The following is a 26,195-nucleotide window of genomic DNA, read 5'->3' on the forward strand; positions in this document are numbered from 1 at the left end:
TCTCGTGAGGGGGATAATTTTCCGCCTGCATGAGGCAACGTCGCTAGGCGTCTTGATGGCAAGTGGCATCACGAGAAAAGGGATGGCAAGGACGTCGTCCTGCCGCCGGTTTGCTGATAAGAGCCCGAAACTCAAGATGCGCTAGCGGCACTGATGATGAGGGCAATGATGATGAAGATGATGATGATGGCGACGCAGCGATTATTGTCCAGCGATTGTGGCGGTGACATGGTGAAGTGGAATTAACTGAACTTGAAGGCATTAAAACCTCCGGCCCGGGCCGGGCCCGGGGATTAACCGAACGGATGAGCGACCGATTGAGTGTGATCGGTTACTTGGATGATTCATTGACTGTGAAGTGATCTCTGATGGTTGGTTTGCTTGGGAGTGCCATCAAGCATCAAGTGGGATAGGATCCACGTGAGACCGTTTTATGGGAAGAAGGGGACACATGGCCAATCCTTTAGGTGCAGGTGTGAAACAAAAAGATCTTAGATCGATGATAAGATGCAGTCTACACATTTAGTAAAGAGACTTATTTTTTTAACGTATCGTGATTATATGGAATAATCATTGAAATTTTTCACTACCTTTAATTTCCATGCTAATGCCTTCCTTCAAAAGCAATGCACGGCAGTAGATGGATCTAACCCATACCAGTACTAGAATGCTTCATACGCAATGTGTCTGTCAAAATCTGATAAAGGGTTTCTAGAAGCGTTAAAGTATTAATAATATTTGCACATCAACCAACATCGTCACAGACATTCAAATGACTGGCGCAAGCTCAAGTAGCGAGTTAAAGGCAGATCAAGCGCTTCCATTGTTACCAGTTTCAACGCCTTTAAATATTACTTTTACCTCGGTTTAATTGCCTTAATATTACTGCGTTTTAATAACACTTGCATTGCATTTTAATATTAATTGCATTTTAAGATTACTGCGATTTGATAATAACATACCTCGTTTTAATCACCCTCAATCTGCCTATGCTAGTGGAAAATGACTCTATAGTCCTTGTTTCGGTCTGTCATCGTTAGTTTGATTTTTCGTTTCATTTTTTAATTATATTGAAGTCATTTCAAATTTTCAAGATCACTTATGGTGCTTGGGATATGTTTTCGCACTTTCAAATCTTTCATTAGAATATCGCATTAAATTTAAAATCATTTCGCAAAAATATTTGCACAATTTTCGCACAAACAATTCAGAAGAGAGTAATCAAAGTAATATAACGACTTCAAACCGGGGAAAAATACATTCCACCGTTGATTCGCTTCCTCGCTGGTACGGACACTTTCCAAAGCGAAAAGAAATCCGCGATAGCGATAGATAAAGAAAGAGAGACACACCAACAATGACGGACAACCGGACAGCACCGCCCATAAATGAGCCAAATGTAGCCAGGAAACGGTCTGTGGGGCATCCTGTGGCGCATGGAGCAGGAAAAATTGCTCCATTTGCTCATTTGTGCGAAACCGAAACCGAAACCGAAGCAAGCAACCAACCGACCAACCAACCCGGTCAGCCAACTATCCGGCCAGGGAACACAATGGCCTGGTATGGCGCCGGGCGAGCGAGCTGTACAATGCAAAGCGATGCCAAATCCAAATGAAACCACCAGCAATGCAGCAATGCAACCGAGCGATGAGCCCTCGAACCAGACCGGCAACCGATCAAAAAAAAAGAGGGAACAAAAAAGCGCAAGGATATGAATGGGCAGTTTGCTTCAAGGGACAATCTCTTTCCAACTCTGGGTGCGCGCTGGTCTAGTCGGGATTTTTCCAGCAAAAATTGATTCCTTTTTTACCCCCCTTCATTTTCCTCCCTTTTTCCATCACTGAGTGGAGCAAGAGCGGTACCAAAACATCATCAGCAGCAGCAACATGCAGTGCGGTTGATTGTTCCACGTTGCGCTCCAGTAACAACGGACTCCTCGGTGATGCGTCATCGTGATGCGCCCGAGAAGACGGGAGTCAACCACCGGCAACCGGCTTGACAATGATTTCACGTAAATCCACGTCTCGCGGTCCGGTCGGTCGGCTACAGGCTTTTAGTGCCCGCCATCACTAGCGCTAGCGGATGAGTCGTTAGTTGGCCAACCGAGGATTAATGACCAGTGCTCTTCCTGCGCTAAGCCGTTACTGGCCAGCGTTTGGTAAAAGGTAGGTTTGGCATCACTTTTGACTTTCAGTGGCCGCCGGACTGGGTTCACTTGCGAGTTGTGCATAGCTTTGCGTTCGTTCCCAAAAGCCTCCACACAATGGATGACGAATGATCCCGGTCCCCCCCATCCCATCGCAACGATGCACTTTTGTTTCCTTTCGAGCAGATCACGAGCAGACATCTTTTTTTACCTTTTCTGTTTTGTTTTAAAAAGGCGAGCAAAAAAAAAGGCGCGCAAAAAGCTGAAAATCAAGAACTAAAGCCAATCGTGGATTGCGTTGCCGACAATTATCTGGAAAAAAGAGAAGAGGGACAACGAGCCGAGCAGCTTTACGATCGGAACGGAACGCCAACCATTGCGATGGGGATGTTTTCATACTTTGTACACGCGCGCACATTGTGTAAAGCAGAGGAATTGGAATGCCAACGGAGGGGAGCGAATGGCAACATTGTAGCCATTGTGCACTGGTGGTATTAACAATGCAATGCCACGGAGCCCAGCAGTCGATGCAGGTGAGTCGGGGGGTACGCAAAAAAGGTAAAACCAGATTCCGAATATGTTGCACCCTGTCATGGCTACTGGAAAAGCCCATCCCGAGAGTGCTTTTTGTTGGGAATGGTTCGGCATTTCGAATTCGATATTATTAATATTTTACTTTTGGAGATTTCCTTTTTTATTTCATTCTGCACCATGGCGTCAAATGTGAAAAAATGATATGATTCGGTGTACTGTTTGGATAGACACACATCATTGTTGCATTCAGATTAAATGCAGTCCATCTTCATCCACTGGTTCTCACAATTATAAGCCATAAATAGAATTCAATGGAATGTGTAATCTTTGTTTTACCTTTTGCGAATGTGATGAAACATCTCATATAACCTGGAGAAGATTATATGAATAAAGAACAAATAAATTAGTTAATAAGTTGCGCGACATATTGATGAATAAATTACACACCAACTAATGAACACATTAAAAGTGTTGAAAAAGATCCGTTATGAGGAGAGAATCTTCACTGTTTAGTTTAATTTGATTGAAACCTTTGCAAAACATTTTAAGATACAGTCTAGAGTTGATTAAGCTTCAGTAAGTGTAGACTTGAGAAAGACTTACATACTTGTTTTTTTTTCAAAATATTCTCTTTCAATGTACCCTGTAAAAATCAATCTAACGTTGTTCCTATGACCATTGCGACTACAACTACACATACAGAAGAGCTTTACATGAGTTGCTGAATTCTTGACGCTGCTCTTTAATCAGAGAATGCAAAAAAGAAAACCTACTAGCTCCTACATCCCAGAACATCTTCCGATGCCGGATGAGTATCGCAAAGTGGAAAAACATCCCTTTATCGTATGGTAATTCTTATTCAATACACGAGACGTGGGAAGAGAACTGGGAGATCCCGGAACATCACCACGCGTTAATTACTAAAGTTCATTTCGCGCCCCTTCACTTGATTAACGGCGGTTCTACCTTTATTAATCTCCCAACATCAGCAGCATGTCCTGCTACTACCTTCGATGCGGAGGATTCGCGCGCTCGTATGTGTGTGTGTGTGTGTTAAGAACCGCATCGTGCCAAACGTTCCGGTCGCTTGCTGGTAGAGATAAATGTTTGATAAGATCCTGTCGAAATCTAATTTTCACTCTCTCTATCTCTCTCTCTTTCTCTTCTCTATTTCTCGCCTCCTTGCGCTCATGCGCTGGTGTGCAACGGTATCTGATGCTACGAAGCGGAACAAAAAACTCCCGAACAAAGTCCGGATCATTGATGGTGGGACCCATAGCCGTGGAGAGAAGCAGTACTGTTCCGAGCACCCCATCGGCAAACTCATTGTCGAGCGTGGATGCTGGGGAAAAACCACACACCGGATGCCGTGTGCGAAAAGTTGCCCAATTTTACGCGCATGATACGGTGGTGCAGACCAGAGTACTCGTTCCATGCCATATCGGAAGCCGGAAGCAGGAACGATGGCCTTATTATGGAAACGATGGAACACGTGGATAGCACAGAGAACCTTCCTAGGCGGACCCATAAAAACAATAAGCGGTGGGTCCAAAATGGTTTAGTTCTTTTTGGAAACGCCCAAAGGGGGTTTCTACGTTGTGGAGATATCCTGCATTGAATGACAAAATACTAATAAACACTCCCTTGATCTAGTGCCCATGAAAGTTGAACATTTTCACTGGACTTCCCCCGTTTCTGATGGTACCTTTAAATGACTAAATGAACTCTATTACACTCTATTGCCAAAGAGTAACTTGACTTTAGTACATTTCAAATATTGAATTGCTTGATAAAGATGTCAGATGTCGGATGATGGCTCATCTCGTCTTCCAGACCACGCTATCCGATCGCTCCAAATTAACCATCTGACAGCTCATCACGATGACGGTGCCCTCCGTGCTAGGCTTTATATAGCAGGGAAATTTCCTCACAAACTTCATCAATGGCCGGACGAATTCATCCAAAAGTCACGTCGGTTAATCAAACGCTTGCCGTCCATGGAATTTCCCCCTCCAGGATGGCGCCTTTGATGAGAATGTTGGCGAAGATAATTTTATTGATTGCAGCAGCAGCAACAGCAGTAGCAGTGACAAGGCACCCAGGACCGATAGCTAGCTCGGGTGTTTGCGTTGGTCCTTCCCACCTTCCCCTCAACCTTGCGTAACCACTAATGACCCGGGATGACAATGCGCGCCCCCCTGAGGGTGGGACGGAAGGTGAAGTGAGTGCGCTCTTCAGCGAAAGAAATGACAAAGAGTGTGCGAGTGACAGCTCTACCTGCCATCATCTCCCTTTGCCGGAAGCCGGAGCAGCAGTAAAGTAATTGATGATCGATGTGGACATACTTCGCCCTAGCAGAAGATGGCTGCGTATCAGCATCGCCGCACAACGCAGCTCATAATGATGGTGACGATGACGACCACGACGACCACGACGACGACGACGAGGACGACTAGGACGACTAGGACGAGGACAACTGTCCTCAATCGCAGACAGTTTATCAGCCACCGATATCAGAAAAATGGGGATGAAGCATGAACCATTCCAATCCACCGGATATCAACCACAGAACCAGCGACCGTTCCATTGACACCGTTCGTCGTTGTTTCTTCGATTGCGAAACCTCCTCTCCTCCTCCTCCTCCTCCTCCTCCTCCTCCTCCTCCTCCTCCTCCTCTCTCTTTAATGCCACTTCCTGTGCTGCTTCTGCGACTGACAATCGCTCAGTGAGGGTGAATTCATCCCTCACTGACGTCACTGCAGCAGAGCGCTAGAGCCAGGGACGAGCGCGTGGTGCCTATTACGAAAGCCGAAGTGATTTATGTGGAGAGTTGAATCCGAAATCCAAACACAAATCCGGACACTTTCCTTCCCCTCATACCCTGGGTAAAATCGTTAAAATAAATGACATTTTATCGATAACGCGCGGTCGATCGATCGATCGTTGTCCGTAGCGACTGAGCTCACGCACACAACGGAAGCTGTGCGTTCAAATGCGATTAAGGGAGAAAGTAACAGTGGCAGTGGCAGTTGGTGTGGTAGCTTTAAGCGAATCCCATTAAAGTGTTCAGAAAAGGACTCTCGGTCTCGAATAGAAGGCAAAGATCAGCCTCAGACTAAATGGAGCACAAGAAACAGGTTCCAATATGGAATATGTTCTCCCGACAACCCTCAGCACAGGGAAGCGCAAAGGGCGAAGAAGAATGAACGAATAGTCCAGGCTCAGCTCAGGGACTCGGTGTCAAGCGGAAAAAATAATCATAAAAACGGATATTCACATTTCCATCACCGGCACCATCATCATGGGCCAGCGCCAGAAACCGAGGGGCCTCCAGGTCGGCTCCAGGTTCGTATTCAACCATATTTGTCATATCCTGCGCCCGGGAAGGATGAACCGGAATGACAACGCCTCCAGGGAGCATGGCCTCGTGGGAAGGAGGAGGATGTCTCGCACATCCTTCGGGAGTCCGAAACGGGCTGTTGCCGATGGCAAAAAAAATGGCAATCATACACCGATACCCAAACCAGACTACACCGACACAAAGTATTCTCCAATGCACACACACACAAACACATACGCACGCCTGAAGTCTCATATCAATTCTAGGTGGAGTCGAGTGGCCAAAAGGGGGATCTTTGCTTATCTTTCTCAGGTTTTTCTCCGAACAGCTTACCCGCTCTGTAATCGCTTGTGAGGGCTCTCGAAGCGTTTTCGAAACAGGTGGAATCGCATTTTTTGTTTAAGAAAAAAACAATATTTTACAAATAATTATTATAGTGGCACTTATCTGTAGCAACCACTTGTATGAATATTTTCAAACAAACAAGAAAACAAATAATTGAAATCTATAAACATAGAAAAATGTGTTAAACAGTATTAAATAGAAATAAATATTGAATACATATAAGATATGAATGAAAGAATGAATTAATGAAACTTGATAAAACCTACAAACAATAGATAGGAGAAGTAAAGGCAATTCTAACAGGTACAGAATGATGTAAATCAATTTGAAGACATGAACTGACTGGTGAAAAAACGATGTTTAGATTATTCTTATCCAGAAATTCATTAATGTTATGCACACAGCAAAACTCTTGTGACTTCCCAAAAATATGTATGAGCAATTCTTACCAATCGAAGCACAATGCAACCCCAAACCGCAGGCGTTTCAGGCAGAAGGGGAAAACCCAATGGAAAGCATATTAAACCTTTGACCTACACTTTCGCTTCTTCGCTCCCACTGTGCAAACCCCCCCAGCACTGTGTACGTGAGCCCTTGGCTCCAACAGCCAGCAGGGAGGGACTGTTTGGCTGAATGTTGTTGATGTACGAATTTATTGAAAGTTATGCACATAAAATAAACACACTCGTACGCAGCCATCGCGCAGAAGACGAGCATATCACCTCCACATTCCCCTCGAGGCCACAGCACAGCATCCCAACCGTTTCCCCCACAACCAGGAGGTGACTTCGGTGGCATTTGCGGGTCTTTCCAGGTTTTTTTCCCCATTTTTGTAAAAATCCATATTCGATGCTCCACGGAGGACGACCCCCGGGAAGGAAGTCGTCGCCAGTCGTTTGTAAGTGGGTTTGCGACGTGGAGAAAAGGGAGTTCGTGTAAAGAAAAGTTTCTCCCCCTCGTCGGCAACGCGAAGCGTCGGTGTTATCGGTGTGTGTTGATGATGTGCGCGTGTACGCACGATGGTACGCAAACGCCGTACGCGTATGGCCTCGAGGCGGCTGCGTAAATGACAAATTTTGACAGATGCTCCAACGCCAAAGGCGAACGCCCTTTCTCGACAACGAGAGGGTGTCAAAGCGTTCCGGATTCAAGATGTATTGCCTCCCCCCAACGGCCCCGGGAAGCCAACATAATGCTTCGATTGGACGGGGGGCCTTTGTTTATGCTTTTATGTGTTACAAGCCCCACATCACATACACGCCGCATGAATGAATGAGTGTTCCGTTACAGGATCCAGCCTCGAAAAAGCACCCCTGGCAAGTGTCCTGATGGTGGGGATGATGGTGGAACGGGTACAGAAATGGAGAAAAATGCTCGCCACGCTTTGAAATGCAAATTGCAATAACAAGATACTGATCGGATATTGCGGTCGCAAGACCTGTAATTGCTGTCATGGCAGATCTCCTCAGCACCACAGTGACACCTTGCCCGAAAGAAAGAGGCAAAAGAAAGTTGCTGATCTTTCGGAGTTGCTTCAAAGTGTGTCTTCGAAGTGTCGAAACTTTGACAAAAGCTGATGATGCTCCGGTGCTGCTACTGCTGCTGCTGGTTGCCAAACGCTCATTTGTCATGAAGGGCGGTGAAGGTTTGAAAGCAGGGAAACTAATTTCCACCCCAAAAAACGAAGCCGTTCTCGTCCGGGCCAGATGGTGGCACCGGTAGACGATGATGGTAGACGAGCGAGGTTAGACGTGCTGCCGCGGATTTCTTCGATTTCAGCACAAAATGACATTGACGAAATAGCAAACAGTGGGGTCTGAGGTGGTGGACAACTTCGAGCACAGCGTTTGGAGCAAAGAGAACAGAGAGAACCGTCCGTTGCCGTAAGCGACATCTGGCGGGTGTTTACTTAGCGTTCTCGTCGTGAGGCTTCCTTTTTCACCCGGCTTCCTATCGCCCGGTGCGCACAACGGCAAGAGGACAAGGGGACGCAAAATGGTCGACGACGAGTCCTGTCGACGAGGCTCCCCCCCCCCCCGTACACCCCAACCGGACGCGTGGAGCTGTCCGGCACGTGGTGATTGTGTTTATTCCTTCAATCAATTCACCGTTTGATTGCGAAGGAAATAAACAGAGCAAACAGCTACCATCTGCTTCCCCTTCTCTGACGATGCTGACGATGAGTTTTTGCGATGAGTCCTTTGTGCTGCTGCTGCTTGTGCTTTGTGTACGCCTTGAGCACTACTATTTGCTTGGCGGCGAGAGCAAGATGGTGAGTCACCGAACGACTGAACGTCTCAGAAGCAGCAGCAGCGATAGGACAGCGTGCTGACGACAATCGTGTCGATATGATTGCTGACGAAACACTTTGCTTTGGTGGAAGGCAGGCAGCTGCTCGTTAATGGTGATGTCCTGGCTGGCTGGCTGGCTGGCTGGCTGGCTGGCTGGCTGGCTGGAGCGGAGCTTACTAGTGGTTACAACAACCGTCCGCTATCGGTGTGTCGAGTGGTGGCCACACCGGGTGCCGAACACCGGCTACTAACAATCGACATAATGAACTCCAAGGTCCGAATGTGCGCAGCTTGGTTCGGTTTGGGTTTTTTTCTTTGCTGCGATGCCGTGTTGGAGAAAAAAAAAAAGAAGTGTTCGGAGTTTATGTACTCAGCAATTTCCAGTGTCCCAGGTAGGTTGATTGAGAAGGGTGACCTGGTAAGGTATATTGCTGGATTGGATCGCAATAGCTCTCCCTTAGCACATATCGTAGAATGCCATGATTTGCATTTAGGAGGCACCATTCGTTTATTTTAAGCTATGGAGCTTACAAGTAACCAAATCAAAAGGATAATACAAATTGGATTGAAATAAACGAGACCCATTTTTTTTAAATTTAAGAATGACTAATTGAAATATCGTTCAATATAGTATACCTACTTATAAGTGCACTAAAATGCTCAAAGTTTGTGCAAGGTGGTCTACCAGCAACTGACTTTAATTGAGGTTACATGGAATACAATCGAGGAACAATTGATATTGATTTATGTAGTGGTTCAGTTATTCGATTACTAATGGTTAGTTTGAATAAGTAAATATATTATTTAAATTTTCTTATAACAAATTGATCGAAAAAATAAATTGGCAATCTGGCAATCCATTGAGCGGATAGATTAAAAAAATATATTCACCAGCATAATGCAATAATCACATTGCAGATGTGCAAATTATTGCTCAAAATTAATTTTATGTTATTTGCAAATAATCTTAATCAAAGTTTTTGCACGATTGTTCTCTTCATTTGATTCGGGAAAATGGCTCTTCCTGGCTTTGATGTTTGTTGATTTTTTTATGAATTTAGATATAATTGCAAGCTGTTTTATAACAAAAAACCATTGTAATTAGGACATCTAATACACAAATCAATCAGCTCATAGCTCCTGAAAAGATCTGTATCGTAATTCTTTGACCTATTCCTCATTGGAAAAGAATTCCTTAAAAAACATCAACTCCTCCAAAGCGAAAGCGAATCAAAACATCGTTAAACCGGAACAAAACATCCCAGTTTCCGCCATTAACGAACATCATCACACACACACACACACACACACACACGGCACTCTGCCCCTTTCATCACTCAACTCTAATCAACTCCGAGCACCGACCGTGGCCACCGTACGTGGCAACCAACCTTAATCATCCATTACATCCCGCCATGACGCCATGATAAATCCGCTGCATAAATCCGGGCCTCGGCCACGTACTGACCTGGCACCACCTGGGTGCGGATCGAGAGGATTAGTAGAGAACCGCCCTCCCCCGGGGGGGGGGGGGACCACTGCGACCACGTGACGGTCCAAGCTGTCAAAGTGGTAAACCAACACACACACACACAAAAACCTGCAGTACCTTAGTCGTCCCGCCCACAACAGCAGGGCCGCTAGCAAACCGTGGCGCACGTGGTCCGGACAGCCATTTGACACTCATTAACCTCCGATAAGCATCGGAAGCAACGAACGATGGACCCTGCCCTGGGTTGCCACGAACCACCCCGGGGGAAATCTAATTCTCTCTTCCTCATCCCTCATCCCTCATCCCCATTTTCCGCATTCCCGATCGTCACACCACGTGTGCGACCTGGAACATCCTGCACCGGTTGGATCTGGCCCCGCCGGAAATCTAATCCATTGTGCTCGATAACCGTTTCGAGTGGTGCAAGTTGTGTCCGCGTCCCCCTGGCGAGGATGACGAGGAACCTGTTCCGTCGGCTCACCGGAGATTACAGAATATAAATTAATCCGGTTAAGTGATGCTTCGCCCGTTCGCCATTTCATGTGCAGTCTTTGTGCAGACACGTCTGGAGTCAATTTGCGTACCCTCCGGATGGTGGATTTCAGATTAGTTTATTTAATGCTTTCCATGCAGCGAAAGCATTATTTTACCAACTGAATAGCTAGTGCTCGAGCCAACTTTATTACCCCACAGCTACTAAGCACTCTCATCAGCATTACGAACGTCGAACAATTATTAGTTCCCCTTCACGGTCACAAGTTCCCCCAAAGCGCCAGGCCTCAGGTTCCCAGAAGGAGCTCCGATTGCGATGCGATGCCTACGTCTTAATCTAGCGTAAAAATCAATCAGCCAAATGTGTTAAGTCCAAGTCCAACATTAGCCAACCCAGGGACCGACGGGGGTTGTGGGCCCCAAACCGTCTTCTCTACGCGCGTGTTCCCTCAAGAACAACAGGAAAACTTCCTCCCGGGCATCCGGGGCACGGTGATGCATTCAAGCGAAACGCTGGCCAATAACTTCCCTCAAACCCCTCTCGAGCTGACCTGAATCCTGGGGAGCAGCACGCAGGCACGACCATAAGCGGTCTCTGGAGCGCTATCTGCTTGGCGCTCTTGGCGACTATATGGGCCCGGCCCGGGATTTCGATTTAGTCGTCAAATATCCTCGAGGTATTTGTTTAAATCCTTTTTGCCCTTACTCTCTGGGGAACGAGCGTTGGAGCGTTGGAGTGTTAGGGGGGGAGGATCCATAAACCGGATGCCGCTGTAGCCGTAGACAATGGTGAGATCCAGGCCGGTGGTGATGGTGGTGGTCAGGATCGGCTATCGGTCGTAGCTACGTCGGCTGCATGCTTAAGTATCTCGTTCTCGTTCGCCCACTCGCCGCAGGAACGCTGAAGATGAGCTACGAGTGAACCCGGTCCCGACGACCGCGAGACATCGTTTGTATTATTCCTTCCTCACCGCCGGACCGCCTCCACCGAGATCCCCTTTTGCCTATTTTTCATAAATACTAAATGAAACGTTGGCAAACGTTGGTCCGGGTTTTCCGGGGTGCCCCACGAACTGGAACGAAGGAGGAGAGGAAGGCCGATCCCCCCCCCCCCCTCGGTTATCGGCCAATTTCTCCAACAACAGACACCGTAGCGAGGGGCGGGCCAATACCTCGGCCTCGGCGTGCCTCTCTCTGCCACCTCTAATCTCTCCATGGAACTGTAATTATTCCATCTAAAAACATGCCCGGGGCATTTTCGGTGCGCTTCCGGTGTGCGTTCGTCCGTCCGTTCGTCCGTCCGTTCGTCCGTCCGGCCATACCAGACTGGGACCGGGATCCCGGCGTTTATTCCTTCTACTACTACTACTACAGCGAAGGACTTCGGGGTATGCAATCAAAATCGAATGCTTTTGAAGTGAACCGGCCACCTCCCGGTCTGGTCTGGTCTGGACTGGTCTGGGACTGGCCGGTCAGTCCTCTGGATAGCCGCCGCCCCGGGGGGGAAAGGTTTTCACAAAACCTCCGCTACTCAGACACCAACACGAAGAACAGACCTTCTCGAAGATGCATTGAAGTGGAAGCAGCAGCAGCAGCAGCAGCATGTGTGTGTGTTTGTGTGCCGATGACCCGACGGGAATGGCTTGTTTTCTGAAGTTGGCGCCGGGAACGGACGGGGCTTCGTCTTTAGTACAGAGCGCCGGGGGTGCCTTGTTGTTGCTGGTGTCGGTCACGGGGGAAGGGGATGAGGATGATGATGATGATATCAGTTGGAGCACAGCCCTGACATGTTCAATCTATCATGTTGCATTAATGATTCTGTGCACGGTTTAGAGAAGACATGAAAGAATGGGTGAGCGGCCGTGGCCACCCCTGGAGGTGCTAAAACAACATAACCTCATTCCGGGATGTCTCTTGGATCGGCCGCGCCATATAGTCTCTATTGGTGCATGGGTATGAGAAAAGGGGAAAGGTACCTTAAGAGGGCTGTTTGAAGTAATTATTTCAGGGCTTGTGAGAGGGAATAGTGCCAACAACAATCAATTTACGATGTTTCCACACATGAAAGAGTGTTTGTGATGACTTATACGGCTGAAAACCTGCAATAAGTTTCCCCAAACTTGCAGTGTGTAAACGGTCACCAAACCATCTCTTTGCTTTGAATAGAATGTGTTCGTATCAACGAGATAATTCTTTAATGTTTTACCTTTTCCCTTTTAGATTATTTACTAAAAGTGCCAAAAACGGTTTCTCTTAGTCGCTACGAGAGAAGCTAAAGTATTTATTTTTGATTCGATTTTCGATTTTCGATTGGAAAAACTATTTCTATTTTTCTCAGATTCATTCGAAAATAACCTGACAATGATATAGAAAAATAATATTTTGAAAAATCACACTGCATGCATTGCTCAATATCGCTTCTTTGAAGCTTTTTTTCTCCAAACTCAATGTTTTCAAAGTCGGTTTTGCCTCCCCGGTAGCAAAATAACTACTCGACCACTTTTAGAAATGTTGGAACATTTTATTTGCACGTTATTTGCCAGGTTGCTCCCATCGAGTTTTGATACAAGATTTTTTTTAATAATTTTGTGAACTGGTTTTTATATAAAATCTTTAAAAGCTAATATTGTTCAATTTCAAACGTCTTAAAAAATTAATAAATTGAAAATTGAACAAAAACTCTTTGGGACTATTTAGAAAAACTTAAAATATGGCCAAATAATGTTTGTTTATTTGAAATGATCCACCAGAAAGCTACAATGGAAGCCGAAAAATGTTACATTTTTCATACGCACCATTCTAGATTTGATGTCATGAACGCAGTTTCGTTTTTAAAAAAATTTTCCCCAAAAATAGACCAATAGACGGTGAATAATTTTCTAAGGAACCTCATCAGACATGAGGCAGTCTCTTAAATTTAATTAACATAGGCCTCTTGCTCAAAAGGTACCTCGTGGCTTATTCTAATAAGTTTATTACCACAAAAAGTAAATATCTTTTATTTAGGATCCAATAATAAGCTTCTTCGCTCTCGAATGGTAAGAGACATCTTAGCAAGAGATACATTAAACATTCGCAGATCGAAGGATAAACAGAAACCCTCGAAATCGAAATCGAGTTTCAAAGCAAGACATTATTGCTACAAAGACGCGCACAGACAACCAGAGCACCGCCAGCATTCTCGAAGCATTCTCATCATGAGCTATTCTCCACTCCCCAACCGTCTCGAAAATAGCGCCCAGAAAACGAATCGATGAAGGTAAGGGGCAGGGCGGATTAGACGAGATCGGAAAATGGCTCACATTTCGAAAAAGCAACAAACGCTCGTGCCGTCTGTCTGTGTCTGTCCTCGCACCCATTTCCCAAAAACTTCCTAACGACTCCTGCGTGTCACCATCGCGTCTCGGCCATAAATGAAGGCCTTCTGGTTATTGTGCGTCTCCAGCAGCCAGCGAGCCAACGAGCGAGCGACGACGAATGACTTTTCGCCAACAAACGCATTGGACGCGTACGCATATTCCCGGCCAAAAGCTCTTCTCTCCACCCATTTCTCGCTCATTCGATTATCCTTCGCTTCGCGCGAGTTCTGAGTTCTTCTGGCATCTTACGGTCGACCGGTGCGACCAAACCGGAGAACTGTCACCGGCAAGGAGGAGGATCCGCTGGTGCCCATCAGCATAAAGCATGGTGGCGCATGGAGCATCGTCCTCGCCCCCTCCCAGCTCCCAAGGCCATTTGGTTTTGTTGCCGTTGGGATGATGATGGAGGGGGGAAACCAGGGAATGGATGGCATTCGGATAAATGAAGCGATTTGAATTTATTCATTTTTAGATTATGCTCCACAGCGCAAACCGTACACTCCTGCTCGCATCTCTCTCTTTCTCTTCTTCTCTCTCTCTCTCTCTCTCTCTCTCTTGCTCTCTCTTTCTATGCTTATCGGCCCGGCAGCCATCGCAATCATCAGTATGCTACGCTCGAAGCGGTCTCCTTTTCGCACAGATACGCTGATGGAATGTTATTGCTTCCTTTGTTTCCTTCCCGTTCCGGTGTGCTGGAGGGCAATGGGAGTTGGCCAGGGCCCCACGAGCCCCCCACGGACTCCCATTGCCCCATTGGATGGTGGTGGAAACTCGAATGAAGGGCGGATCATGCGAAGTGAAATTTATTTGGGGAGGAAAAAAAAACACACAGAACGAGCTCTTTCTCTGTCTCTGTGTGTCTTTGCTCTGCTCTGCTCTGTTCGTGGTGTCCTTCGGCTGCGACTGTGCGAAGGTTAGGGAGTGTCGCACCGGATGAGTGCAATCGATAGATGTGTCCTTCCTTTCACACCTCCATCTTGGGAGTAGCAGATCAGAAGAAGAAGGAGAAGAAACGCCTTAGGAATCGAACAGGGCTATTAACTTCTACTGTTGACTTGGCAGCAGCCCCAACACTGGCACCTATAGGGGAGGGAGCTTTAAGGACGCTTACTCCTACAGCAGTATGCCGGAGCAGAAATTGCAGAAAGTTTTCCATTGGCGACCATTCTGGAACGGATTACAACGGCTCCCGGTGTCGCTGTCGCTGTGTAATGTCTTTTCGATTACGGGCTGGCTTGCTGGTATTCTTATCGGATTTATGAGGGTATAAGTCGCCCTCAAGTCGGTTAGGTTAAGTAGGGTGGACACACACACACACACACACCAACCAATCACACCATGCTATCATGCTGGTGTAGGTCGCAAGGCTCTTGGTCGTGAACTTTTGGTAATCCGCATCCACACACACGGCGCGACACTCCGTGCTAAACGGACCTGAGCGTCAGGTATATAGTGATCCTCTTCAAGAAGTTCACTGTCACGGCGCGATGGCGTGCTGCCATCTTCTCGCTGCAAACATTAGACACTAGCTAACGACCACACGATGAACAGCAGCTCGAACAGCGATGCGGTGCGAAGTGCGATGATGAAGGAATTTTTTAAAGTCCTTTGCCACTGGCGAACTGACGTGCTGGTGGAGGAGAATCCATGGAGGTGATGGTCCGTGTCCGCGTTCCCGTGTCCGTGTCCTGTGGCCTCATAAAAAAGTGAAACGCGATAGCGCAAACATTACGCGACCGAGGCCACGGGCCCGGCTCGTCGTGTTCGTCGTCGTCGTCGTCGTCACCGTCGGTACGGAGGCACCACATACACCTAATGACGCCATAAATCAACCTGCGTCTGGTTGAGAGGATGTAATTTAGATAACTCGGTGCTCGGTAGCTTCCACGGGACGGGAGGCGGCCCACCGTTCGTTCACTTCTTATCCACCCAAGGTCTCGCTCGTTGAAATAGAACTGTGTCTTCTATTCGTGGTGCTTGCGTAGAAGAGAATCTTTTTTAGACCAAGCGTTGTACTAAAAAAGGTGAAGCGAGTTATACAACAGTAGCACAGTTATACTTCAATACATCGCCTACTCTACAGGAGGCTCGTTCAATACAATGTTCCCGTTTTGTTTCCGTTCCTCCTGGTACACCATTTAGCAACTCAGTCTCCCGCTTCTCGCAGCATCTCGTTCTCGTTGAAGCGTAATAAAATCCCTTCTGCGTCGAGACCAAAAAAAAAAACGAAAAGGAAAAACCCTGGGACCGCTTTAATCCGAATGTTGAATGTGAACGAGCTAATGGCACTGGGGAAGCAGAAGCAATCGGCGTGCGAGGCGTTCTCGAGAGGTTCTCCCTCTCCACGGGGAAGCTACCGGTCCCGCTGATGTATTGCCTGCCATACAAATGCCTTGGTAGCTGCTTGCCACCACCGAATTATGTCGCGCACATGTTTAATTTGCAATTTCCACCCCTCAAAAAAAAAAGGAAGGAGCGCCATTGTACCATGTACCGACCCCTTTGTAACCTTCGGAACGTGACCTACAAGCAATAATTCACGGCACACGGAGCAGCAAGGCGCAAGCGAAGATGTTCGCTGCTGATGGCGCGGTGTAAAAGGATGCATAAAGGATATTCAACTAATCGTTTTCAAAGGGGGACGGGATGGAGGGATGGCTTTGCTCTGGCGCATTTTATGCTGCTACAATTCTTCTTCGGGCCCTGCGAAGTCCTTTCGTTTTTCCAGAAGCCATCGAAGAAGCCGGTTAAAATGCATCCCGAAAGCACCGCATGACTTCTCGGTGACGAACAAACGAACGAAAAAAAAAAAAGAAAGTCACGAGAAGCGGGAAAGGCAAGGGGATCCACGGGCACGGACAATTGAACACACTGCTGCGAACGGGCGTACGGTCATTCCCCTCGCCACCATTTGCCTGCAAACAATCCCTCCGCAGCCGCGGATCACGCGGATAATGTACCGGGGGTTAGGGGAGAACGCAATTGCTGCGCACACGGCCACGCTTACCGATTATTGTCACCATCATCCTCATCCTCATCATCATCATCATCATCATAAGCAGCGGCAGCAGCGGCACATACAGAGGATACATGTTTGCGAAAGGTAGCATGTTTGACAACAATGGAGGGAATATGTGTCACAACATTAGGCGCAGCAGGCGGCCGCATCGCAGGATGCTCGATTGTTGGATTGCAATCACGGCACCGGAGAAGGGAGAGAGAGAGAGAGGATTGCCACGGGACCGTGCGACGATAGACCACCTGCTGAGCTGTACTCCTGCTGCTGCTGCTGCTGCTGCTGCTGCTGCTGCTGCTGCTGCTGTTGCTACTGGCAACGGGACTTCCGGCGCACGGCCTGCGCTGCCGCTGTTCCGGATGAGTTGCGTGCCGTTGTGCGTTGTAACCAGAGGCGAGATTAATTACGCGAGCCGCTGCTACGGGATTCTTCGTCTCTTTGTTTCCCTCTGGATCGCGATATCATGCAAAAGGGATTAGAAAGGATTTAGTCGGGGTTTTTTTCTTCTTCTGCTTTGCTCTTTTGCTCTCTCTCTCTGGCTTGAGATCGAATCAACGAAATCGTAATCCGTAGATTCCAGGCATCGGGATTGGTAACGAGTCAGGAAACCAGTTTCACCCCTTTTTTTGCACTCCACTATCTTGCGGCATAAAAGGAGGGGTGGGAGACAGCATGTCGGTTTGTGATTCAAAACGGCAAACCCCGGTCGTTACGGTCGCGTGCGGTGATGCTTAATCGCTGGATAATCATAAATCAGTGTATCGGTAAACAACACACACGCACCGGCGTCATTTCGATATCGAGATTGATCTATCCTTTGGTCGGGAAGTGGCCTGAAGGCATCTCAACATGTCCACCAGGATGCCATTTCTTCCCTTGGACGCACAACAAATGCGCTTCTCCTTCGTGTTCGCGTCTTTCGATCCGCAGCTTCTGCTTCCCGGTGTGGTTGCTGCGATCGTTATTCAAATTACTTTTTGCCGAAAAATCCTTCCAACTACCTAAGCAGAAAACTAAGCAGCAGTGGCAACAGCACCAGAACCCCCCAGAATGCACGTCGTATCGACCACGAGCCACGGCCGTGACTAACCTTCGTCACATTTCATTAAGTACCGACACGTGTTGGCTGGCCGGCAGCCGCCCCGGCGAGAGACGTCACGGGGCTCCGGTCACGAGCGAAACTAATCGTGTCCTGAATATTTATCGCCATTTTGCTTGCGGTCGTTGGTGGTGCCGTTGGGCTAAAAATTAAGTTCCGAAAACCCCCGGTGCGGTGCTTCGGACGCGCTGCTGGTGCTGCTGCTGCTTCTCACGTCACTCGACATCGGCGACAGATAGCGAGATGATGGTGTTGGGCTGTGATGGTACCATGGTGGTGGTGGTTTTGCTGAAGGTTAAAACCTATTTACGTATTAAGGATAAACAATGAAACGTGTGCCCGTGGTCCCTGTCCACGAGGGATGGGACGAGGAGGACGGAACTGCCAACGAATTGGAAACGGAAAAGGCCCGAAAGCCATCACCAAGGCATCGCGTCTGCAAACGAGGGAGGTTCGAAACCGTGTTTTAAACAACTGTCGACATTTTCTTTTTCCAAGCAATCGCCTCGTCTATCGGTCTGGTGGGTCTACAAATGAACAAGTGACTGCATTGCTTCCATACTTTCATCATAGAATTACACTTTAATGTGTAAGTTGTATGTTTTGGATCGGAAGGAGTGATTTTAGATGATAAGACAGGGAAGGAATTACCTCTGAAGACATATCTTTCCTAAATCGGAAAATTACTATAATTTGGAAACAATTGTTATTGGTTTCATAGGCTTCATAGGTTGGTTTCTTTGTACTGTATGCCTCTATGTATCTATGTAATATTTAAAAGATCGCCACCGACGATAGAAAACAAGGCAACAGTATCATTAAATCGTTATAAGGTATGACGATCATTTTCGATTATCAACATCAGAAATCCTATGGAAAATCGATCTTTCCTCAATGCCTGTAAGTGCAAGGTCTACATATGGTAAGAACAAACATATTTTGATGTATACTACTAACTACAACCAGTACAAACCTTTATTAGCGAGTGGTACAATCATAGATTGATGCAAAGGAGTTGTAAAAGTTTAGAATAAAGGCCGCTATTGTCCTTATTCCACCATCAATGTTCTTAAACTGCTATCCCTCTACTAGGCTACTAAGCCAATCAGTTGTAACTGTAAGACTGATAAGAAATGAAAGATTCGTCCGGGAAAAGCAGTCTAGAAAGTAGCAATTGTGCGTTCAAAATGAAGCTTATGCAACACATAAAAAACTCGTTCCTATTCGCCCGGAATAGCTTCATCCTCATCAAGGAACTACAGAACGCACCATCGCCGCTGCCGCTGCCGCTGCCACCACCACGAAACCAAAACACTAAATTACCCATCCCACCGCTGGCGAGGAACCCGAGCAGTTCATGTTCGCATATGCATGCGGCATGATGCATCGCACCAACTACGACGTTTATGTTGTAAACGTGTATCACGATAAAATGCCACCAAAACGAGTGTGTGTGTGTGTGTGTGTGTGTTTGCTCGAGCGTGCGGTATGCCGCGAAGCGAAGGATAGCGAAACAACAACAACAACAAAAAAACGAACGCAGAAAGGACACGTGAGCCGCACGAAACAATGCTTTTACCTTTTGCTGCCCATTTGCTGCTAAGGAGTACGAATGGCCTGTAATTTATCGAGCATAACAAACGGGTGGGCCAAGCGGGAGGGGGAAGGCAGAGGAGGGAAGGCATACAGAGCACAAAACAAAACGCTTTCGCCTCTAGGCGCGCGGGAAAAGCATGCGGGATGAAGAGAGGAAAGGGCGAACTGAAGAAAAAAAAACCGTTGGAAGAAATAGGAACATAACGGAGATTTATGAGTTCCTCAGGATACTACTCGGTGCAGCAGTTGAGCCGAGGAGGAGTTGTGTCCGCTATTGTGGCCCCCTTCCGTGGTAGCCTTCCTTCTTTGCCTTCCCTCTTTGCTCCACGGTAAGTTCGTTTGGCGGGTTCGCATTGCGACTCGGTTCTACTTTGTTATCCTTTGTTTTTTGGAGCCGACTTCGGCGGCGAACGGTTGCCCTCCCCAGGTCCAGGAGTCAGCCATTTTGGGGAATCCCTTTGAGTCCATTCTCTCTCCCTCTCTCTGGATGTGCGCGTCTTTCAGTGTTTTGATTTCGAGCGAGCCAAACGAAGTAAAAACATCACCATTTTCATCATCATCATCATCAGCATCGCCGCTAACACGCCATCGCTCATCGCCATCATCATCATCATCTTCCTCTTCTCCTCCATCCGTCCGGGGTCCTGGATAATCTATTCGGCAAAACGCGGACTCGACTCGGACCGGTAATTCTTCATCGTTTACGCGATCGGGGATTTTTGGGAAATCTCTTCCGGATCACCCAACCAAACAATGCGGCAATGGGCAATGGCGGTGCGGAAGCGGCGCTCGAAAACGAAACGAAATCCGGCAAGTCCACCGGATCCACTCAAGGGGATGGCACGAGAGTGCCTTCTTATGTCGTGTGTCGTGGCGGGGCCGGAGCATCTTCTTGTTTTGCGTTATTTATTTCTCAAGTTTCGTTTCCTCTACCATGCTTCGTTTTTTTTTTTGTTGTAAGATTGTTGTATGATTCTCGCATCCTTTTGTAATGCGATCCGTTTGCCGTTTGTTGTGCGCTCAGAGGGGCTCAAAATGCCCACACAATGAGGCACGTCAGTGATACGGCTTATTATTATTATCATTATTAGATTGTTATTTTACTTCGGGTCTTTTGGTTGGAGATTGAGAAAAGCTTCGTTTCGAGAGGCAAACAACGGTTTGATTCTTTACCAGTTATGCTTCTTTTGTTTTTCATTGGAACGAAACAAAGAATGGACTAGATCCGCCAAGAATACATCAGTAAAAGCTTGCTTGGAATTCGTCATCGTCGTAGTAAACGACGAATTTATAGGAATTCTGTTGGATTTAATCGTTTTGGTTCCATCGCGTACAAGTATGATGTTTGCCCCAAGTCGTTGGAATCTATTTAAGCATCTATCATGCCCGGAAAATTCGTTGGAGCAATAAAAATCTACATTTTCTCTTGACGTACCCTTAGATTACAACATTTTCTCGTGATTTTTGGTTCTACAAAAGAGTTCATTACAAGGTGCTTCTCAGTTTAAAGCATAAAGGATACTTAAAGGGTGAAAATGAATTTGCAAAATTCTATCGTCCAACATGCTTATTCCTCCAGACAGAGTAAGTTCTCGGAATTTCCATTTTTCCAAATCAAACCATGGATTACACTTGCTGCGCAAACATATCAAATGACTTATGCTTATTCCCTGGCCCCACTAATGAACGTACATCATTCCTATCGAACGCTGCTGCTGCTGCTGCTGCTCGATGCTCGCATGGGAAGCATCAATTACTCGTGTAGAACCGGGTACGTAATGTCGAAGCCGAACCGTACCAACGAAAGTTCTCTCTCTCTCTACAAACAGTGCTTGCCTCGTGCAGCACCGAAATCGATGCTCAACGTCCGAAACCTGCTGGGACTGCACGACCCCTGGACTGGTTTGCTCAACCAATCTGTGGCCAGTTCGGATGGTTGCGAATGGTTCCGACCGTTCGAAGTGTTACCATGGAATCTCCTCTGTAACTCTAGAGGCTCGAATACGTTCGAATTGCAATCCGTAAGGCCAGCGGTTTGAGATTGCAGCCATGCTCCGTTCGAAGTGTGGCCATTGTTGCCGCCATGCTCGATGTCGACGATATCGAATGGAAGGTTTTTGCATATTTGTTTGATGTTGCCAGCATGCCAGCCAGCGTCGAGGTAACATGGTACTCGCTCAACATGCTACATCGCAAATCTAATGCTCTTCGCTACCGATCAACCGTTGCCCTTTCGATGCGCTACTGTTGTCGATATCATCAAAATGCATTCTCCTGTATTCATTGTCGTAAGTTTACCGTTTTATGGCCTGGAGCACATTTGTGAAGCACACGAAGCTCTTTAAACAGCAACAGCTACTTGCATTTCACACCAAAAACTCTCCCTTTATCCTATTTTCCACGGTAACCGCCTGTCTAGGTCTGTGCAGTGAATGCCAAAGGACCAGGACCAGGAAGCCGTACCTCCTATCGATGCATCTGAATACAGCCACAAGCCATCCATGTGAGCATCACCATCATTATCGTCGCCGTCACGGGAACGATAGGAGTTGTGTTTCTATGCTACACCCTGGACATGGTTTCCATCATCTCACCAGCAAACCCACACATTGGATCCTGTGGGCGGCACCTAGTCAGTAGACAGGCGAGTAAAGGTGGTTGTTGTTGTTGTTGATGTTATCGTTTGCAACCCGAGCCAGATAGGCCGATACTTGCAGACGACGACCACAACCGAGCCAGACGCTGCTGTATCTCTCGGGGGACCTTCAGAGATTTCAGGGCCCTCAGGAGCGGCGGTAAGGATTCACAGGAATGCATCACCAACGGCAGAATGATCGATTCAATGTATGTATACAAGCGCTCTGGGATGCGATCCAACGATCGGTATCGGTTTTGGGGTGGGTGAAGATTGTTTTGATTTCAACATCAACATGCATGGAAGGAACGAATATAGTGTTTCTCCTGGCAAAAGGTAAGACGAGTCCGTCCATGCTTGATTGAAACTCATAAAACTAAACATGGAAATCGAAGGTAAATGGCTAGCAATGCAGTGCAAATGATGGGGTTTAGGTCAACTCAGACACAATACAGGTTGAGCAATAGACCTTTCGAGAGACAGAGGAGCTAAAGGGCTATGAAAGAAGGCTTTAAGATGTAGATTGATTTTTAAAAAATTCCATTCGATTTCGTCATCAAACCGTGCTCCTTATTGAACAACGGAAGAAATAGTTTGCTCGACTAAAATGCTGCGACTACTAGATCGTTAGCAACGCCATCACAGAAAAGAGAGAAGGAAAAGTTGGAAACATTTCAATGCATCGAGCAAGGGCTCGCGCACTACCCAGGAAAGCCAGTGTGCCAGTGTAATGGAACGGAGATGCTGTTGCCCTTGGCCAAGTGGGCTCCATAAAAAATTCATAATACACTTCAACAAACACCCAACTCCTTCGGTGATTATAAGCCTCGAAACCGGTGCGAGGCACAACCCCACTCCACGGTGTTTCATATTTTGAGATGGAGGGAGGGCGGAACAGAACGCCGACGCCAGCAGAAGCCAGTAGTGGTAGCAAGTCAAATGCTTGTGCTAATGTTTTTGGGTCAAAGAAGGGATCCGCGCAGGGAATCCCGCAGAACGAATGCCAGCTGCAGGCAGCCAGCCAACAGGCAAGAAGCAAGTATGGAGAGAGAGCCATGAACAGAGAGCGAGAAGATGATGGAATTAATTCATTATCAAAATGGAGAAGAAAGCCGGCTAATGTAAATGTTTAATCACGCCCCAACTTTAGCCCCACTATCGCGGAATGAAAAGGCAACGCAGCACCGGGACCGTGGGTTGTGGCCGTTTGGTGGATGGAATGGTGCGCGTGCTACCGACCAACCGAGGAGTATCGCAGAAAGTGGTGAATCCCATCGTTTGCATTACGGTTAGAAACATGCTAAAGGGCGAGGGTGAGAGGTCTTGTGATCTTCCTTTCCCTTCCAATTACCTCGGACTCCGTCGATGGATAGTCCGCGGATTTAGGGGAATAGTTTGCTGTAACAATATCTACTGCTGCTGCTGCTGCTGCTGCTGCTACTGAGCTCGTAAAGTTTTTTTTTTCTACAGCGGTAATACTTACATTTCAACACAAGATACCAGAGAAACATAATCCAAACGTGTCGGCTGAGCCACGGTATCATGACGGCAGTCGGCGGCTGCTTATCCGGCTGCGTTGGTGTAATCCATCGGGACAGCCAACTCCAGAATCCTAAAGAAACACACACACACACACACGATCCTATTACGTCACTCGGCGCAATCGACGCAGACACTTCGATATTCTTCCTTGTCAGACACCTTGGCACACCTACGGCCTAGCACAAGACTCGTGCTCACTGCTTCAACTGCTTGGCCGAAGAGAACTTCACTCCAGCACACACTTGTCACGCACTTCCAGGAAACTCCCGTTAATCACTCGCGTTGGTTTTCGGTTTCGGTCCGGATGGCTACACTCTTCAAATCCCTGAGAAATAGAACCACAAACACAGCAGAAAGGAAGGACAAGAATTAGTCACAGAATACAGAGAGGCGCTCTGAATAAGCGGTTGCGAATTTCTAGTTCCCTTAATTTACATCTCGGTTCGGTGGACGCGACACGCAATTGTTGGCAACAAAACACCACCACCGGAGAAACAATCCGACAATCGCCGGAAGTTTATGCTCCGGAAGCTTTAGTCACTGAATCGTGGCCTCCCCCCGTGGGCTTCCGTAAAGTCGCGCGTTCTCCTCAATAGGAGGCGAAATGCAAATTACAATACTCCCCGCGCATAAACTCAACGTGTCACTGTGTGTGTGTGTGTGTGTGTGTGTGTGTGTGTGTGTGCGTGTGCCCCGGGAGCGACACAAAACATCGAGTGGCTCGCGAGGAAACCCGGAAAGCCAGGATGAGTTCATAATTTAATGTATTCGGTAATTATGCCTTAAAGAAACCATAAGATGCGGAGAGAAAGTGGAGGAGTGAGGGGCTCACAAGGCCAACGCGTATAAAGGCACAGCGTGCCACTTAAAATGGCGCCCGCGTAGGACCTGCGAGCTGCCTCGTTGAATTCCCGACCGCCGGCTCGAGGGCACTTCACGCGGAGCGAGCATCTTAAAGCTTCATTACACCGGAAGGCCTACGAACGCGACTAATGGAAATAATTTAATTTTACCACCACCAGCAGCAGCAGCCTCCAGCTCTATCGGGGTGTGAGTGAGCCAGCACTTTGGCCGTGACCGGTCGAGCGGTCCGGAAGCCAACACCATGCGATCAGCATGACTTTCGGTGGATCGACCGGTGTCCCGAAATCGAATCGAGCGCAAAGGTCGTCGCGTCTTACTCTCGACGAATTTGAAAAGCACCCCTCCCTGTGGAACAAATGAACATCGCATCATCCACAGCCTTGGCAACCAACCTTGGCCAGCGCCAACTTTAATGTGTTTGCCAGTTCACTGTGTCGCACTGCAATGGGAGCTGCCTGGAAGTCGCAGTAAGCGAACTTAATCTTCTCATGGCTCTCGGTTGGTTCGACCATTTATTGGATTTAAGGACGCTGCCTTCATCAGATCGAATCTAATTAGACCAGATCGTTTGTTCGGCCGTGGCTGGTGAGGTGCGTTGGGTTGGGTGGGGAAATTGAAAGAAATGGCGCTGACAATTGAAAGTCACCACACGAAGCCGGCACAGAAGAAGAACTGACGGACGGTAAGGTGTAATCCGTGATGCCGATAAGCCGCCTTCACCGATAATGAGTGTGAAAAGGCCCCTTTCGCTTTTCGGCCAACTGCAATGAGTATTCTCCTCTTAAGACGATTTTGGGGAATTAATGTTGGACGGAAGTGAATGGTTTTGGCATCTCCACTATTATCACCAATCAATGATGTTTGATTTTTCAGCGTATTTCACGTCATAAATCCTCCATCATTGCTTCAATTTTCTTATACAAACATGCAAATACCGGGCAGGGCATTGCCCTAAATGCCTACGCGTTAATCCCACGGAGTTTCCTCAGAAGTTCATCGCAAAGCGAGAAAAACAAAATTCACGCCAACGTTTATTCCATCCTACTGAAACCCCAGGCTCGTGAAGTCCTTCGCCAACACGCGGTGTTAATTCTTTGCTATTGCGTCACACCTAAGGACCTAAGGAGTTCTTCCCACCACAACGGATGCCGGAAGACCGAAGAAGCATATTTATCCAACCTGTTTGTTCGCTCAAGCCCGGTCACCATTCGTTCTCCTCGCGTTTTTTCCAGGTAACGTAGCCCCACTTTATGTTCTAATACTCGGTTAGGTAGGTGGTTATGACTCCGACGAATGGTTATTTAATTGCGAATAATTATGGTTTCCACGGTAGGAACCCCAAATGTCACCTGAGGAACGTCGATGACGTTTTGCTGTTTCGTGGAGGCGAATACAAATGGTTTTTTTTATTCCCCAGGAGAAAATACGTTGGAAATTCGGTCCG

General features: G+C 47.3%; 2 protein-coding genes across 2 annotated transcripts in view; one reads left to right on the top strand and one right to left on the bottom strand.

Moving 5' to 3' along the window:
• The window catches only part of LOC125953375 (pericentrin), a 465,615-nt gene that overhangs the window by 268,098 nt on the left and 171,322 nt on the right, over positions 1–26,195 (top strand). The window lies entirely within an intron of this gene.
• The window catches only part of LOC125953400 (uncharacterized), a 49,793-nt gene that overhangs the window by 14,359 nt on the left and 9,239 nt on the right, over positions 1–26,195 (bottom strand). The window contains exon 2 of the mRNA XM_049682956.1: positions 23,829–24,212. Within this exon, the coding sequence (XP_049538913.1) occupies positions 23,829–23,889 (61 nt within the window). The 5' untranslated portion in view covers positions 23,890–24,212. The remainder of the gene's footprint in view (positions 1–23,828; positions 24,213–26,195) is intronic.

The sequence above is a fragment of the Anopheles darlingi genome, chromosome 3, assembly GCF_943734745.1.
Source record: "Anopheles darlingi chromosome 3, idAnoDarlMG_H_01, whole genome shotgun sequence".
Taxonomy (NCBI): Eukaryota; Metazoa; Arthropoda; class Insecta; order Diptera; family Culicidae; genus Anopheles; species Anopheles darlingi.